This window comes from Ovis canadensis, chromosome 14 (assembly GCF_042477335.2).
Source record: "Ovis canadensis isolate MfBH-ARS-UI-01 breed Bighorn chromosome 14, ARS-UI_OviCan_v2, whole genome shotgun sequence".
NCBI classification, from domain to species: Eukaryota; Metazoa; Chordata; class Mammalia; order Artiodactyla; family Bovidae; genus Ovis; species Ovis canadensis.
The window spans coordinates 60,984,588-61,001,431 of NC_091258.1; the positions used below are offsets into that span (position 1 = coordinate 60,984,588).

Genomic DNA, 16,844 nt, shown 5'->3' on the forward strand with positions numbered 1-16,844 from the left:
GGGGCAAGGAAGTGACTGAACCTGGCTGGGCAGGAGGCCAAGGAGAGGTTTGATCCCCCAAGCGGCCCACTTCCAGGCCTCCTGGACCTACAAATGGCTGCCTTGTTTTGCTCTCTTCCATCAGAGAGTGAGGGAGCCCAACACCAGCCTAGGAGTAGGGGCTTGCTGACAGCAGCTCACCCCATTTCATAGCCAAGAAACGGAACCCTGGGGGACTTCCCTGGCGGTCCAGTGATTAAGTCCCTGTGCTTGCAATGCATGGGGCGATTCCTAGTCAGGGATCTAAGAGCCTACGTGCCATGTGGTGCAGCTGAAAAAAGAAATGGGACTCTAGAGGAGCCTAGGTCCTGAGTGGCTTCTGCCCCCACCCTTTCCCTAAAGACCCCACCTGGCCCCACGTGCCCTGCCGCCACCGGCTCCCTGGCATGCTTCCCAGACAGAGCTCATTCCTGACCCGCAGTTAATAGCACATTTCCAGGCTTACTCATCCAGCCTCCCAGCCTCAAGGAGCCTCCCGGGTATTTAAAACCCCCAGCAAGCAAGTCTCGGCCTCAGGTGGTTTTTGACACACCAGCCCTTCACCCTGTGCCCGCCTGCTCTCGCTCCCCTGCAGGTACACGGCTGCCCCACACCCGCTGCTGTCTTTTGATCCCCACTTCAGCCACGACGGGACATCCAGCGGCGACTCCTCATCAGGCGGCCTGACCAGCCAGGAGAGCACCATGGAGCGTCAGAAGCCAGGTAGGGCCCCCCCAGGCCAGCCATGCCCATGGCCCCACCCTGCATGACCCGTTACTCACAGTGTGACGGGTAAAGCCCCTCCCCCTGTCAGTGATGGATAAAACATGAAAGCAAGCTGTTAGTGCACCATGTAAGGTTAGAGAAGGCACCTGGGAGAGCGGTAGGGACCAGTGAGCCAGATCCGTGTCCATCCAGATAGGGCCTCAGCAGGCGGGGTCTGCCGTTGCTGTCAAGCAGGAGTTGGAGCACAAATGTGCAGCCCGGAGGAGGGGACTGCCAGGGGACATCTGAAAGTGGTCCTCTGGGGGCGGGGGGCTGAGCAGAACCGGCAGTGTCCTGACTGCTCATTACAGAAAGCCTTCGATGCTGTTTGTCAATTGTTATGCTGAGACACGAGCCCAAATCCAGAGCATCTCGTGTGATAATATAATCACAAAGTGAACACACCCCTGTTCCACACCCAGGGCGAGAGAGACATGGCCAGCCTCCTGGCAGGCCCCAGCCCCTCCTAGTCAGCACCCCCGAAGGCCACCACACCCTGTTTCTCACGGCCAGGTTTAGTCTTGCCTGGTTTTAAACTTCACGCATATGGAACGCAGATTCCCACTGGACACACTGTGTGTGTATATACATGATTGTGACTTCTGTGGCTCAGTACTGTGTTGGTGAGGGCCAGCCACATGACTGTCGCAGCGCAGTTCTGAGTAGTATATCCACTGTCTGAATGACCCACAATGTCTTACCCCATTCTAGCTTTGAAGGACATTTAGAGTGGACCAGGTTGGGGTTGCTTAGAACAGTGCGGCCAGGAATATCCTTGTACCTGCCTTTTCTGAAGATGTGTTCACGTTTCTGCAGGGAATATACCCAGGAGTGGAATTGCTGGGTTATGCATTTAACTTTCTAAGAGATTGTCAAATCTCTTAGAGAGAGAGAGTTCTTAGCGGCTCCAGTCCTCCCCAGCCTTTCTCATTTCAGCCTTCCTGGTGGGCACACAGTGGTGCCACATTGTGTGTTTCATTTGCATTTTTCTGATGCCTGGTGAGACTAACCGTCTTCCCATCTGTTTACTCTCCTGTGTATAAGTATTAATCATGGTATATACTCCTTGGATGAATGTCTTCAACGTGATGTCTCCTAACAAAGCTGTTAGCCCTTTTAAACTGTGAGAACCAGCAGGTGATAGGTAGGTTCAGAAGAAAGAAAATCAATGAAGAATCGGAGGGTGCTAACGTCGGAGGGGGAGGAGATAGAGATGTCCACACAGTGGGTGTTTGAGAATATCCAGGCAGTTCTCATGGGGGTTGCCCATGTCTGCACATCACTGGCTACCCCCCAGGTGCTATGGGGCAAGGAGAGAGGCGTGTGCACCCTGTTCCCCAGGGTGAGCAGCCTGGAAAATTCCTCAGCACCTCCATGCCATGGTTCTCTCCCTCTGTATGTGTCCCTTTGTCTTAAATTTTCTTCCTTCCTCCCTCCCTTTGTCTGTGGCTGCACTGAGTCTTTGTTGCTATGCGCAGTCTCTCTGGTTGTGGAGAGCGAGGGCTACTTTCCATTACAGTGCACAGGCTTCTCGTTGGCGGAGCACAGGCTCTAGGCACACAGGCTTCAGTAGTTGCAGCACGTGGGCCTCAGCAGTCCATGGTTCTGTTAAACCAGGGACAACAGTTGGACTTCAGCCAAGCAGGTTGCCCCCTCCCCGACCACACTCCCCCAAGTCTGCTGCCTCCGGGGCCTGCAGACATGGCTCTCTCCTCCACTCAGCACACTTGATCCCACCCACAGGTCTGTGATCTCTACTCCCAGAAAAAGGGAAACCTGTTGCTGGGAGATGTCATTACACCAGGGTGTAAGTGGGGAGGAAACTTCCCCAGCGTTCACTATTCACTGTGGGCCCCAGATAAGGGGGTCACAGAAGCTCTCCGTGGGCCCTCCTTCCGTCCATCTTCAGTCCCCCACGGCCCTATTCCCCTCTCACCGCCTTGAGACCTTGTAAGTTGGCCGATATTTCCCTGCACGCTCACAGATCAGGGTGATCTGTGCTCAGAAGTCACCATAAAGTCCAGAGTGTATTCAAGCTCCAGGGTGGGGGGATCCAGCAGAGGGGATGGACGTGGGGGAGTGCCCAGCCCTGGTCAGATGACTGTGGTCACAGCAGCAGTAGCACAGTTTCAGGTGCTCCACACTCCCATCTGTTTAATCATCTCAGGAACACAACAGAGGGGCCGCTGTGACCACCCCATTTTAGAAACGAGAAAGGTGAGGCCCTGAAAGGGTGTCCCTTGTCCGAGGTCCCGGCTGGTGAGTAGCTGCATTGAAATTTGGACCAGAACCTACTGGTTCTATAATAGGACCTCTCCTTGACCCGTGCCTGCTGCATATACCACCATAGTCCCTCAACCACAGTGTGAGCTGAATATTAACTGGAAACAAGCATAGTTCCTGGAAAGTGATCTGTAGGGTCTGAGGAGGTCTCTGAACAAATCACATTTTAGGAGAGGCTAGAAGAGTGTGAGGGAGACAGCTGGGAGAACATTCCAGGGAAAGGGAACTGCTGAGCGAAGAACCCCGGGTGGCAGGGGGCCTGGTGTTGGATAAAGAGGCAGAGGGGCTAGAGAAGTGGTGGGAGATGAGGCCAGGGAGGTGGCGGGGACAGCAGGGACTTTGTCCTTTACTCAGAACCACAGGGCTCAGCTCTTCTGAGCAGAGGGGGATGGGATCTAACTAGCTGTTCACAGAGTTCCTCTGGCTACAGATTCGCATGGGGCAGGGCCAGTGGAGGGGGAGAGGTGGGCAGGTTCTGGATACAGTTCTTTGGAGGTAAAGTTAGGATTTCCTGAGGTTCAAGGATGATAACTGGTTTCTGACCTGAGCAGCCAAAAGAACAGAGGAGACGAGAGATGGAGGTTTGGGGGAAGATAAGGAGCTGGCTTTGGCCATGTCCAGTAGTGGGTGCCTGGTAGACACTCCATGGAGGTGTGTGGGCAGCTGTATGTACAAGGCTGGAGTCGTGGGGAGATGTCCCACCAGAGACAGAAGTTTGGGAGCCATGGTGTCCTAGGTGGTAGAAAAGCTGGGTGTGACTGCCACGGGCTTGGCTCTCTGCAGAAACGTGGTCTCCTGGCATTTTTGGCCCTCCTCCCAGAAGACCAGTGCTTCCTGGGCATCTTGGACACCTCCAAGGAGGAAAAGCATCTCTGGAGGGTGAAGCAGGTGGGCATAGTCGGCAGTGACACCCTCGACTGTGTGCAGTCAGGCGGCTCTCTCTGTGTCTCTGAGTGCCCTCCCTGACCCTCCACGCCCACCTTCCCCATCAGGAACATGGGCCCAGAGCCCCCTAAGGTTGCAACAGGGGCAGCGGTGTGTGTATGGTGGTGAACTCAGGCTCCGATGGGCCTGGTGGGAAGTTCTGAGTCAGCTGTATAACCTTGCCAATGACCTCATCTCTCCCAGCCTCAGGTCCTTTTTCTGTAGTGGACACCCTAAGTGTCTCTCCTTGCAGGGTGGTTTTGAGATCCAGTGAGATAACACCTGTCCGGCCCCAGCACAGGACCCAGCCCATCATTCAGAGAATGGCGACTCCAGCTTCCGGAGCGCTTATTCTGCACTGTTGCTGGCATTGTCGTCACTGGGGAAGCACAGAGAGGTTGTCAGGGTTGAGAGCATAGGCCTGAAGCTCTGTGTGACCTTGGACCAGTTTTTTAACCTTTCTGAGTCTTGATGTTCTCCTTCATCTATTAAACTGGTACTAATGTCCACCTCATAATATCACTGAGTGGTTATAACAAGGTAACGCAGGCAGAGCGCTTATAGTAATACTGGACACAACTTGTGCTTAGTAATAATTATCATTATTGTGAGTATTTTAACTACAGCACTGATCAAAAGTGTGAGCTCTGGGGTTAGACCACTGAGGTTTGGGTCCTCTGTTAACGCATTGTGTAAGTTTGATAGATATTAATTAGCCCTCCATTTAGATTGTGTGTGTGTACATGTGTTTAACTTTCGATTTTGTGTTGGAATATAGCCAATTAACAGTGTTGTGATAGGGCCTTCCCTGGTGGCTCGGTGATAAAGAATCCACCTGCCAGTGCAGGAGACATGGGTTCGATCCCTGATCTGCGAAGATCCCACATGCCAAGAGGTCACTAAAGCCGTGTAGAACTACTGAAGCCCACACTCTAGAGCCCGTGCTCTGTAAGAGAAGCCCCTGCAGTGGGAACCCGACGCCCTACGACTAGAGAGTAGCCCCTGCTTGCCGCAGCTAGATGAAGCCTGTGCGCAGCAAAGAAGCACAGCCAAAAATCAATCATTTTTCAGAAAAGGAATGATGATGTGGTAGTTTCAGGTGGACAGCAGAGAGACTCAGCCTTATACATGTATCCATTCTTCCCAGAGGTTGTATGTTTTTTTAAGATCTGATGCTCCATTCAGGCACGTTGACCAGCCTTGGGAGTTTAGACTAATTTACACCCATAGCAGCCATCATGATTTTAAACCTGTTTCGCCTTTGAACCAGCCATTTCACTTAGAGAATTCTGTCCCAGACACAATTCCGCACTTGCTCAAAGTTGAATGTAGAGAAAAGGCCACCAAAATGTTAAGAAAAATTGAAAATAACCTGAATATCCATCAGTAGGAAACTGGCTAGATAATTGATGTCCATTCAATGATGGAAAACTCTGCAGCTGTTAAAAATAAGATAACTTGCAGTTCAGTTATGTGAACGTGTGTCATGAAGATACACAGCAGAAAGCAAGTGTCAGTATATTTATCTGTAAAGTGAGAGTTCAATTGTCAGACAGTGCTTATTATGATTGTACTTCCATTTAACCAAAAAAGTTGTGCGTGGTTAACCAACAAAGAATGCTACCTTGCATATATAAAGAACCCTGTTCAGGGACTTCCTGATAGTCCAGTGGTTAAAACTGCACCACCACTGCGTGGGGGCCGGGGGTTGGGGGAGCGGTTCAGTCCCGATCAGGGAACTGAGATCCCGTATGCCACGTGATGTGGCCAACAGAAAAAGAAAAAAGAGCCCTGCTCGCCAAAAAGTGGTCAGTTCCATAGAAAAATTTATAAAGCTATGGACAAATAATTTATAAAATAGAAAATCCAGGTGGCCAGGAAGGACGAAAATGCACTCAACCTCCTCTGAGGGTTGAGGGTTGTTATAATAAGGCTTCACTAAGTTAAGCTATGTAAAGCACTAGCATGGTGCCTGGCACTTAGTAAGTGCTCAGTAAATCCTCTGTTCCTGAGTGTTGCTAGACCCTAAGGCCTGAGCGGATGGGGTCATGGCCGTGTCATGGGCATAAGCTGGCAAAGGAATGGGACCATCAAAGCCACACGTAGTGCCAGATGCTTCAGGTGGATGCCTGAGTCGCTTCTAACCACTGGTGTGTCTCCTGTTGCACTGCAGAGCCTTTGTGGCATGTGCCTGCCCAGGCCCGGCTCTCGGCCATGGCTGGAAGCAACGGGAACAAGCACGCCTCCAGGCAGGACACAGCAGGCAAAGATTCCCCCAACAGGCGTTCCAAGGTGAGTCTGGGCCCCGCCCGCCAACCCTGGGGAGCCAGGGCCACGGGAGCCAGCTGCCTGGCCCGCCCTGGCTGCCAACAGCTGGACTGCTTCACAGCTTCACCTGGGCGTGCTCCTCCTCCGCCCCCTTCCACTCCAGCAGAAGGGGCTACATGGCTGGTCTGGAGTTAGACCCAGCCAATGGTGCATCCTGGCTCCAGCCCCCACCGTCCATCTCATCTTGAGCAAATCACTCACCCCTTCGAGCCACGATTTCCTCATTCCATCAGCCATGGTGGGTGTCTTCACCAGCTCGGGCTTCCCTAACTAAAACACCACAGACTGGATGGCTGATAAACAGCAGTTACTGATTTCTGCTAGTTCTGGAGGCTGGACAATCCAAGGTTGAAGCACAGGCAGATTCGGTGTCTGATGAGAACCTGCTTCCTGGTTCATGGACAGCCTTCGCCTTACCTCATGTGTGAAGGGAGCTCTCTGTGATCTCTTTTTTAAGGATATAAATATATATATGGACTCTATAACCCCCTTCATGAGGACTGTATAAACATATATAGGATAAATACATGAAAATACATAGGGATTTGTAATCTCATTCATGAGGGCTCCACCCTCATAACCTAATCACTTTCCAAAGGCCCTCCCTCCTAATACCATCCCATCAGATTAGAATTCCGTGTACGCATGTTGGGGGACACAGACTGTTCAATCTTTAGCAATAGGTTAACTGTTTCCCAGGTGGCTCAGTGGTAAAGAATCCTCCTGCCAATGCAGGAAATGCGAGTTCAGTCCCTGGGTTGGGAAGATCCCCTGGAGGAGGAAGTAGCACCCCACTCCAATATTATTATCTGGAAAATCCCATGAACAGGGGAGGCCGACAGGCTACAGTCCACAGGGTCATGAGAGTCGGACACGACCGAGTGACTAAACAACAAACTGCCGTAACAGATGATCCCCAGGTCCCAGTGACCTCACATAATAAAGTTTATTCCCCTCTAATGTAGCAATTCAGTGTGGGTGTTCAGCAAGCAGCTTTCTGCAGGATTCAGAAACCCAGGCTCCCTCCCTCTTGTAGCCTCAGGGCACCAGAGCCCTCTACTGGGCCCCTGCCTCTTTCCAGCAGTTGAGGAAGAGAGGACGTTTTGTGGCTCAGACCTAGACAAATGGCATAAATGACATCTACCTGTAATGTTACATTGGCCAGGAAGCTGTCATGTGGCCACACATCACTGCAAGGGGAGCTGGGGGATGTAGTCCTGTGTGCCCAGGAAGAGACTGAGAACTTGGCAGTCTCTTCACATCCATTCATTCAGTGAGTGAATGATGAGCATGTACCATGGTCCAGGTACTGGGACCCCAGGGATGAAGAGGACAGGTAGGCCCCTGTGCTCACAAGGCTGACTTTCCAATGTGGGCAACAAGTAGTCAGCAGAGAAACAGATTCATTATATAATGATGAGAACTGATTCTTACTGCAAAAAAAAAGTCCAGTTAAAGAGAATGTCAGGCATAGCTGCTTTAGGATGAGGTGGTCAGAGAAGGCCTTCGAGGAGGTGACCTGTAAACAAAACCTTGAAGTAAGAGGCAACCCAGGAAAATCATCTGAGGGAAGTGCATTGCAAGCAGAGGAAACAGCAAGTGCAAAGGCCCTGAGAGAACAGTGCACCTGGCGTGCTCAGAGCAGCGAGGAGGTCACTGTGGCTGGAACGGAGTGATCCAGAGAGAGGAAGAAGGAGATGAAGTTAGAGACTGGAACCCGGAGCCAGATCATGCAGGGCCCCAGGGGCCATGGGGAGGACTCTGGCTTTTCCCTAGTGAGAAGGAGGGTTCTGAGCAGGGAACAGATGTGAATGGACATGAGTGTTCACAGCCTGTCCCTGGCTGCATGTAGGGCACAGCTTGGGGTCTGGGGATGAGGAAAGACAGACAGGAGGAGGGAGACAGGAGGAGGCTGCTGCCGTGGTCCAGTGGGAAGCAGTGGTGGACAGGACCAGGGTGGAGTCTTGAAGGGAGGCAAGCTGGCAGGTTTGGATCTGTTTTGAAGACACAGGCAACAAGATTTGCCGTTGGACTAGATATGGGTGTGAGAGCAAAAGCAATGTCCAGAGTGCCTCCACAGCTCTTGGGTAAGGACAGCCGAAACGACGGAGGTGCCCTTAGGAGACAAGGAAGAGGCGAATTCAGGAGGGAAGGCCAGGAGCTCAGCTCCAGACACACTGAGCTTAGTGCTGGCAGCATGTTACGTAAGCAGTGTCGTTTATCCCTCTGAGCTACCCCATGGAGCAGGGTTATTGTCAGCCCATTTCACAGATGTAGAAACTGAGGCACAGGGAAGTTCAATCAGTGGCCTAAGGAGAGCCAGAGTTCAAAGCTGTCTAGCTCCAGGGTTCACCCTCAGCTGTGAGGTGAACCCCAGTGGGAGGGTAGGTTGCCCCCCACCTGGAGTCTAAGAATGATGACACAGTTCTCCTGCCTTCCAGGGGGAGCCCCAGTACTCCAGTCATTCCAGCAGCAATACCCTCTCCAGCAATGCTTCCAGCAGCCACAGCGATGACCGTTGGTTTGACCCCCTGGACCCCCTGGAGCCCGAGCAAGACCCTCTCTCCAAGGGTGGCTCTAGCGACAGTGGCATCGACACCACCCTCTACACCTCCAGCCCCGGCTGCGTGTCTCTGGCCAAGACACCTCGACCGGCCAAGCCGCACAAGCCCCCGGGAAGCATGGGCCTCTGCGGGGGTGGGCGCGAGGCCACCGGGAGGTCTCACCAAGCAGACCGGCGGCGGGAGGTCTCGCCCGCTCCGGGCATCACTGGACAGAACAAGGGCTACCGACCGAAGCTGTACTCCTCAGGCTCCAGCACCCCAACAGGCCTGGCCGGGGGCAGCCGCGACCCATCCAGGCAGTCCAGGTAAGGCTCTGAATCTAGCCCAGGTTCTTCAGGGGTTCTGACAACCTTCCACATCCCCTACAGTCCTGATGGTGGAGCTCCCCTCCCCAGAAATATGCTCACAGATGGATGTGCTCACACATTAGTTTGCTTACAGATCTGGGATACCATGGACCACCCCTGGCTACCCATCCACTGGCCTTTAAGGATCTCAGTAGAGGAAGGAAAATCCTTGACTGTCTGTCTCTGGTTCACTCTGACCCTCAGTCTCTTTCCGTTTTCTCTTTCCCAAGACCAGTAGTTTTTATGCCTACTGGGAGTCACACACTCTATTAGGAGTGCATTTGGCTGAAGGTAATAGAAAACCAGACCCACAGAGGCTTGAGCAAATAGAGATTTAACAGTTCCCCATTGGGAAGTCCAGGGAGGGCAGAGCTGGGCTGGTACAGCAGCAGCTCAGGGAGGGCCTTGAGGCCTGGCACCCTGTGTCTTCCTGCTCCGTCGTCGTCGTCATACTGGCTGCGACTTCCTGGTCCCCAGATGGCTGTGGTGCCCCTGAGAGGCCTGGGGGCAGAGGAAGGGAAGAGGGCAGCATCCTTGTTGCTCCCTGACTGTGGAAAAAGCAAAAGCTTTCCCAGAACCCCTTCCACAGGCAATATCACCTGGCCATGTTAGCTGCAAGGAAGTCTGGGGAATCTTGGCCTAGCCTTCCAGCCTCCGTAGTAAAGGGCAGTGTGGACCTCAGATGGTCTCCACTGGAGGGCTGTTCAACACACATTCCCCTAACCTACTGGGCAGGGCCTGAGAATGTGCATTTGTACAGGGTTCTGTGTCGGTGCTGATGCTGTTGGTCCCCAGACCATGCTTTGAGAACCACTGGTAGAGAGGTAGACAGGGGAATAAGTGAGAACGAGCAGGCATTGACTAACCAGCAGCCTGGAGTCTATACCGCGTGGGCATGCGTGTGTGCTCAGTAGCTTCAGTGGTGGTGTCTGACTCTCTGTGACCCCATGGACTATAGCCCGCCAGGCTCCTCTGTTCATGAGATTCTCCAGTCAAGAATACTGGAGCGGGTTGCCATGCCCTCCTCCAGGGGCTCTCCCTGACCCAGGGATCCAACCCGTGTCTCTTAAGTCTCCTGCATTGGCAGGCGGGTGCTATACCACTGGCGCCACCTGGGAAGCCCGTGCACCACATACACTTGAGAATCTGATGGAAGCCACGAGGTGCCTCCCGTAACCGTCATCCTGCCGTCACAGGACTCAGCCTGGTCCAGGGACCCTGTGAGGTCTGTGGCCCCGGGCAGTGAGTACAGTGCTGCAGCCCCCGGTGTGGACCCCTAAGTGTGGGTCCACCTTCCCAGGTGCACAGTGTGGACGCCTCCCTTCCCTCCCCTGACCGCAGCCGAGCAGGGGCCAGGACCGCCTTGGGGATCTTCATCTCCCTTGGCTTCCTGACACCTTGGCCAGTGCCCAAACCTGAGCCCCTCTCTGCACAGAACACACACACCTGGCAGTTGCCTCGGGCCTCTTTGACCACAGCCCCCAGTGGCCCTGGGTCTTGGTCTGTATAGAAATGTCTGGGTTTTTTTCAAAGGTGAAGCAGTACTTCGCTGGTGTTCCAGTGGTTAAGACTGCTTCAAATGCAAGGGGCACGGGTTGGATCCCTGGTCAGGGAACTAGATCCCATGCGCCACAAGACGTGGTCAAAAAAAAAAAAAAAAGGTTTTTAAAAAGGTAGAGCAAAAATCTCCCTCGAAATTCTTAGTGTGATCGTGCAAAGCCCTTTAGTCCAGTCTAGTCCATTCAGAATGTGTGAGTGCTGCTCGCTACCTCCTTCAAGGATCGCATGACCTTGCAGTGAGTGGTCTTACCAGACTCAGGTTCTGCTGCTCATCGCTCGAAAGCCAGTATTTGAGAGATTGGCGTTGGCTGGAAAGAAAAATATGCCGTAGTGTGAAGGTCCTAGAGCTTAGAGATTTAAGTATAACTGGATTCTAAGACCAAGCGGCTCCTGACACTGACCGGTTTGGAAACCACCGTGTTTGGGGGTGCTCGCATGTCAGTGCTGTCCCTCACCCTGGCCTCAGCCCTCCTGGAGTCAGGAGCCAGGCGAAAGGCGAGTGTGGAGAGGAAGGGTCTCACGGAGACTTAAGTCTCTGTCACAGTCTGCCTCACTAGACAGATCTCTCTCTTTTTCTTTTTAATTTACTGACTGTGTCAGGTCTTAGTCACAGCACACAGTATCTTTCATTGAGGTCCTCGGGCTCCAGGGTGCTTGAGCCCTCCAGTTGAGGCATATGCGCTCAGTAGTAGAGGCACACGGGCTTAGTTGCTCTTCGACATGTGGGATCTTAGTTCCCAGACCAGGGGTCCACGTCTCCTGCATTGCAAGGCAGAGTCTTAATCACTGGACTACCGGGGAAGTCCTTAGATAGATGGATCTGAATCATTTGAGCTCACAGGCTCTTTTGAACAGCTCCTTCATTCATTAATCTACCCATTCATTTCATTCACAAATATCTCTCAGGGACTTGTTTTGTCCCACGTTCTAGGCTGAGAGCTGAAGAGAAGGAGCACGGAAATTCAGATGAGACGCCTTGCCCTCCCCTCACCCACCATCCACTGAGGGAGACAGACATCACTGAGACACGTCTGAGGGCACCCACCAAGAGGGACTCGCTGCCATGGGGTGCCCGGGTCTCCCCTGCTGGGCACAGGCCTGAGTAGTAAAGCTGAGTAGCTGAAGGGTTTTGGAATGTGTGCTATAAAAGCAGCGGTGCTGGGGAGTCGACCGTGGCTGAGGCAGGAGGAGTGGGGACAAAATTGCCCTGTGTCTGAGAGAAGGATTTGCTGAACCCAGAAAGGAAGGGGGTAAAATGGGAGCGGCACCGCTTCCAAAGAGGGCCCTGTGGTTGGGAGCTTTAATTTGCATGCAGACAATTGATGCTAATTGCAAATCATTCTTATCTGCTCATTAAAGCTGCTTCCTGAAGTTTTCTCCTAGGCAACCAGGCTTTAGTGTGGAGCAGCCTTTTCCAAAATGGGGTGCTCAAGGTAATTTGGGTGGTGCAAGGAGGAAAATGTTTTATTTTAAATGGATATTAGGAAAAGTGTTATCAACCCATCCCCTGATTTTACAGATACTGCCTTGGACAGGTTAAGGAAAATTAAATGAATTGATTTAAAGAAATAAATATCTTCACAGTCGATGAGAGTGTGGACTCCAGAGTCAGCCCACCCGGGTTGGAGCCTTGCCTCTGCCTTGTCTTGGCTGTGTGGCCTTGGACAAATGACTGAACCTCTCTGGGCCTCAGTTTCCTCATCTGTACAATGGGGGCCTAGTCACTGTCCCTAACTAAGGCCATGTCAGTGTCCCTAGCTGAGACCCTGATGCTGTCATTAAGGTCCTGACACTGTCCCTAACTAAGGACCTGAGCTATTTCTAACTAATGTCCCAAACTGTCCCTAACCAGCTTGACCCTCTCACTAATAGCCTGAAGCTGTCCCTGACCAAGGCCCTGATTCTATCCCTATCTAAGACCCTGAGTGTGTGCTCAATTGCTAAGTCGTATCCAACTCTCTGCAACCCCGTGGAGTGTAGTTCACCAGGCTCCTCTATCCATGGGATTCTCCAGGCAGGAATCCTGAAGTAGCTAGCCATTCGCTTCTTCAGGGGATCTTCCCAACCCAGGGACTGAACCCACATCTCCTGCATTGGCAGGCAGATTCTTTACCACTGAGACGCCTGGGAAGTCCACCTGAGGCCTTGACTGTCCCTAAAGCCCTGCTGCTGCTGCTGCTGCTGCTGCTAAGTCGCTTCAGTCGTGTCCGACTCTGTGCAACCCCATAGATGGCAGCCCACAGGCTCCTCCGTCCCTGGGATTCTCCAGGCAAGAACGCTGGAGTGGGTTGCCATTTCCTTCTCCAATGCGTGAAAGTGAAAAGTGAGAATGAAGTCTCTCAGTCGTGCCCAACTCTTCGCGACCCCATGGACTGCAGCCCACCAGGCTCCTCCGTCCGTGGGATTTTCCAGGCAAGGGTATTGGAGTGAGGTGCCATTGCCTTCTCCCAGCCCTGAGGCTGTCACAAACTCAAAGCCTGACTGTCCTGACAACCTGAGCATCAGCATCTATTTAGGGACAGAGCCCTTAGTGTTCACAGTCAATGTGGGTGACAGATCCGCCTCCAGTGACAGCCCATAGTGGCCAGGGCCAGGGTGAGGGAAGCCCTCGGGGTGTGGCAGCCCAGAGGAGGGGCCGGACCCACTGTGGGGGGAGCTTCCCTGGAGAAAAGAGGCTGAGCTCCTGGGAAGGAGGAGGGTGGAGTGTTCCAGACAGAGAGGGTGTGTGGTCCCATTCACCCCTCTGGCCCTCCCACCTCTTCCCAGCGGGTCCCTGAGCAGCTGTGCTCAAGGGGCCCACATGTGCCTCTGACTGCCGCTGGCCGCACACTGCCCTTCGCTTGGGGCAGCTCTGTGCTTCTGCTGACATAGGTCCATTCCCTGGGGCGGGGCCAGAACGACACCCTGCTGCCCAGTCGGCTCCCTGCAGGCAGGCACGAGCACTCTGTGGCTGCCCTTGTGTCTCCTTCTGGGGCCTTTGTAGCCCAGCACTTCTTGCTCATTTATGTAGCAGGCATCAAGTGTATGCACAGCTCTCTGCCTCAAACAGGTTCCCTCGCTCTCCTGGAACAGACAGGGTGCTGGGGGAGACAGCAAGCAAATAATTACAAAAGCAGTGAGTGAATTATGCTAGGGGAGTGCCTGCAGGGCAAACCTCCTGGGATCTGAGGGGATGCGATGCATGGCTGGAGGGCTGTCTGATCTAACGGGGCGGGAGTGGGGGGGGTGCAGGGGGTGTGGCGGGAAGGGATAATTTCCCTGAGGAGGAGTCATTTCTACCAAGGACCAGAGGGTTAAGGGGGAAGGAGCAGGTAAAGTGGTTTCTGGGGAACTGATGATTTCATCTTGGTGCTGTTACGTGGGTGTTTGCTTTGTAACTGTTTGTTAAATTGTACATATATGTTTTGTACACTTTGCTATATGTGGGCTATTTTACAAATTTTTTTAAAAGAAAATAGAAAGATGATGTATGGAGAAAGTGTCCCTATGAGTAGAAATAGCAAGTGCAAAGGCCCTGGGGTGGGGAGGAGGGTGGGTGCCAGCAGGTCACAGGCCCCTTGGCTCAAGGATGGAAATTGGGAGGGCAGCTGATGGGAAGTTGAGGAGCTTGGCAGGGGCCAGACCACGCAAGGCCCTGTCAGCCACAGCACAGAGTTTGGACTTAGTCTGAAGAACTGTGGGCAGCAAGGAAGTGTTTCAGCAGAAAGGATGATACAGGCAGATAGATGTTTTGAAAGATGGTGCTAGAGGCAGGATTGGAGGAGAAGTGTCAGGGGTGGGTCTGAGGCTGAGACATCAGTGAGAAGGGAGGAAGGGGGCCTGGACCAGAGGGCTGAGCAGCTGTAACTGTGTCAGCAGTGGTACTGCCAGGACATAAGAAGGGAGGCGACAAAGGTCCAGGACAGTGCTGGTGACTGCTCATGTCAGGAGGCTACTGCAGACGGGGGTCTTGAGATTCGTGAGAGAATAGAGGAGACTGGGGCCAAGCAGTCCTGAGAGGAATGCTGTGCTGGGTCTTCACTGCGGCACGCAGGCTCTTGGTTATAGCTCGCGGGGTTTCTCTGTTTGGGATGCACGGACTCTCTAGTTGTGGCACACGGGCTCTAGGGCACATGGACTCAGTAGTTGTGGCACGTGGGCTTAGTTGCCCCATGCCATGTGGGATGTTAGTTCCCAGCCAGGGATCAAACCCATGTCCCCTGCATTGGAAAGCAGATTCTTAACCACTGGACCACCAGGGAAGTCCCCAGGAGTGTTATTCTTATGTTTATTGTTGTTTAGCCTCTGAGTCATGTCTGACTCTTTGCAACCCTGTGGACTATAGCCCACCAGGCTTCTCTGTCCATGGGATTCTCCAGGCAAGAATATTGGAGTGGGTTGCCATTTCCTTCTCCAGGGGATCTTCCTGACCCACAGATAGAACCTGTGTTTCCTGCATTGTCAGGCAGATTCTTTACCACTGAACCACAGGGGAAATCCCTGTTCTTACGTTTACTGACCCTAAAGCACCTACTGTGTGCCAGGTACCGTTCCAAACACAGTGGACAAAGTCAAGTCCCTCTTTTGTGGAACTGACACTCTCCTGGAGAGAAAGCGAGGCAGACAGACAGCTGAGCAGCCATGTGCTGTTAATATGCCAGGTGGAGATAAGGTCTGGGAAGAAAACCCAGCTAGGCAGAGGTCCTGGAAGGCCTCTTGGAGGAGGTGATATTTCACAGGATGCATGGAAATGATCCAGGCAGGGGAAATAGCAGATGCCGAGTCCCTGAAGGTGAACTCATTTGCAGTGTTCTGGAGATGCTGTGCTGGCCAGACAGGCCGAATGGGAGAATGGCAGGAGGTCTGATTTGCACGGTAGGCAGGGACCCAGCTCAGGCAGGCTTACCAACCATGGTCAGATGCTGGGTTTTGGTTCTGAGAGACATGGGAGCCACAGAACATAATCTGACCTGTGTTTTAAGATCACTGTGGGCTCCTCAGGGGAACGTGGGCTGTCTCAGGGGTAGTAGGGATTGAGTTTGCCAGCACAACTCAAGGACTGACTGACTGCCAGGGAAGGGAAGGGCTCTGCCATACCCAAACCCCCCACCACCCACTCCCTCCGCGCGCTCCCAGCCCTCCCGTGGAAACCGCTGCAGCCTGTAGCAGCTTGTGCCCGTGGATGATTCCAGTGACTTCACAGACTCTGCCCCCAGACATTCGTCATGGGAGCCCGGCTTCCAGGCACGGGGCCAGGCGCCAGTGCCTGCTGCGGGCACGGCAGTGGGCTGAGCGATCCCAGGCGGGCAGCCACCTGGCCCCCCGCCCTCTCTCAAGGCAGCACACACCCCAGAGCCCCCTGGGTTTCCAGAGCAATTTGTCGGCGCTGTTTAGAGGCGATGCACGGTGATGAGAGGCTCTCGGCTCCACGCGGAGCTGACACGGCCAGGCATTCCCGGGCGGACAGGCAGGCAGGAAGCCCGCAGCCCTGCTTCCGCAGGCAGGGCCCTTGTCTCCAGGATCCCCTCCTGGGGGCACAGCCCTGAAAGGTAACATGAGGCCCTCGGGGTCCACTGGGCCCCACCCCGCCCGTGTAGGCTGGGAAGCCAGGGTCAAGGGGAGACACCTACTCGGAGAGTCACTGTCAGCTTGGGAAGAGGAACTCAGGCCGTCTCCAGAAACTCCAGGGAAGGAGGATACCAAGCAGAAATCATGGGGCGGGGCAAGGGGCGGGCAAAGGCCCTGAGATGGAAGCGTGTCTGGCGCGTTTGAGGAACAGTGTCCATGTGACCAGGGCAGAAGGAGTGCGGGGGGTGGGGTGGGAGTTGCTGAGGGCAGAGGGGGCCAGCCCCGATGGCGTGGGGCTCTGTGGACCGGGGAGGACCTGACCCTGAGCTGAGGAGAGTGGCCAGGGCTCTCACGCTCTGGCTGGGTTTGGGGTGAGGGCGGGAGGAAGCCACTGTGGGGATGCCTAGGCACTGCGGCTGGAGGCGGCTGGGGGCGGCTGGGGGCGGTCGGAGTCCCCGCTGGTTTTGTGCCACGGAGTTTTTGCCCCATATTGTCACTCCTTCCACTT

The 16,844-nt window shown here is 53.8% G+C and overlaps 1 protein-coding gene across 2 annotated transcripts in view; it reads left to right on the forward strand.

Moving 5' to 3' along the window:
• SIPA1L3 (signal induced proliferation associated 1 like 3) overlaps positions 1-16,844 on the forward strand; it is a 253,130-nt gene that overhangs the window by 201,085 nt on the left and 35,201 nt on the right. For both annotated transcript variants that reach the window (XM_069550352.1, XM_069550353.1), the window contains exons 13-15: positions 614-741; positions 6,164-6,282; positions 8,760-9,187. In XM_069550352.1, coding sequence (XP_069406453.1) covers positions 614-741; positions 6,164-6,282; positions 8,760-9,187 — 675 coding nt within the window. The remainder of the gene's footprint in view (positions 1-613; positions 742-6,163; positions 6,283-8,759; positions 9,188-16,844) is intronic.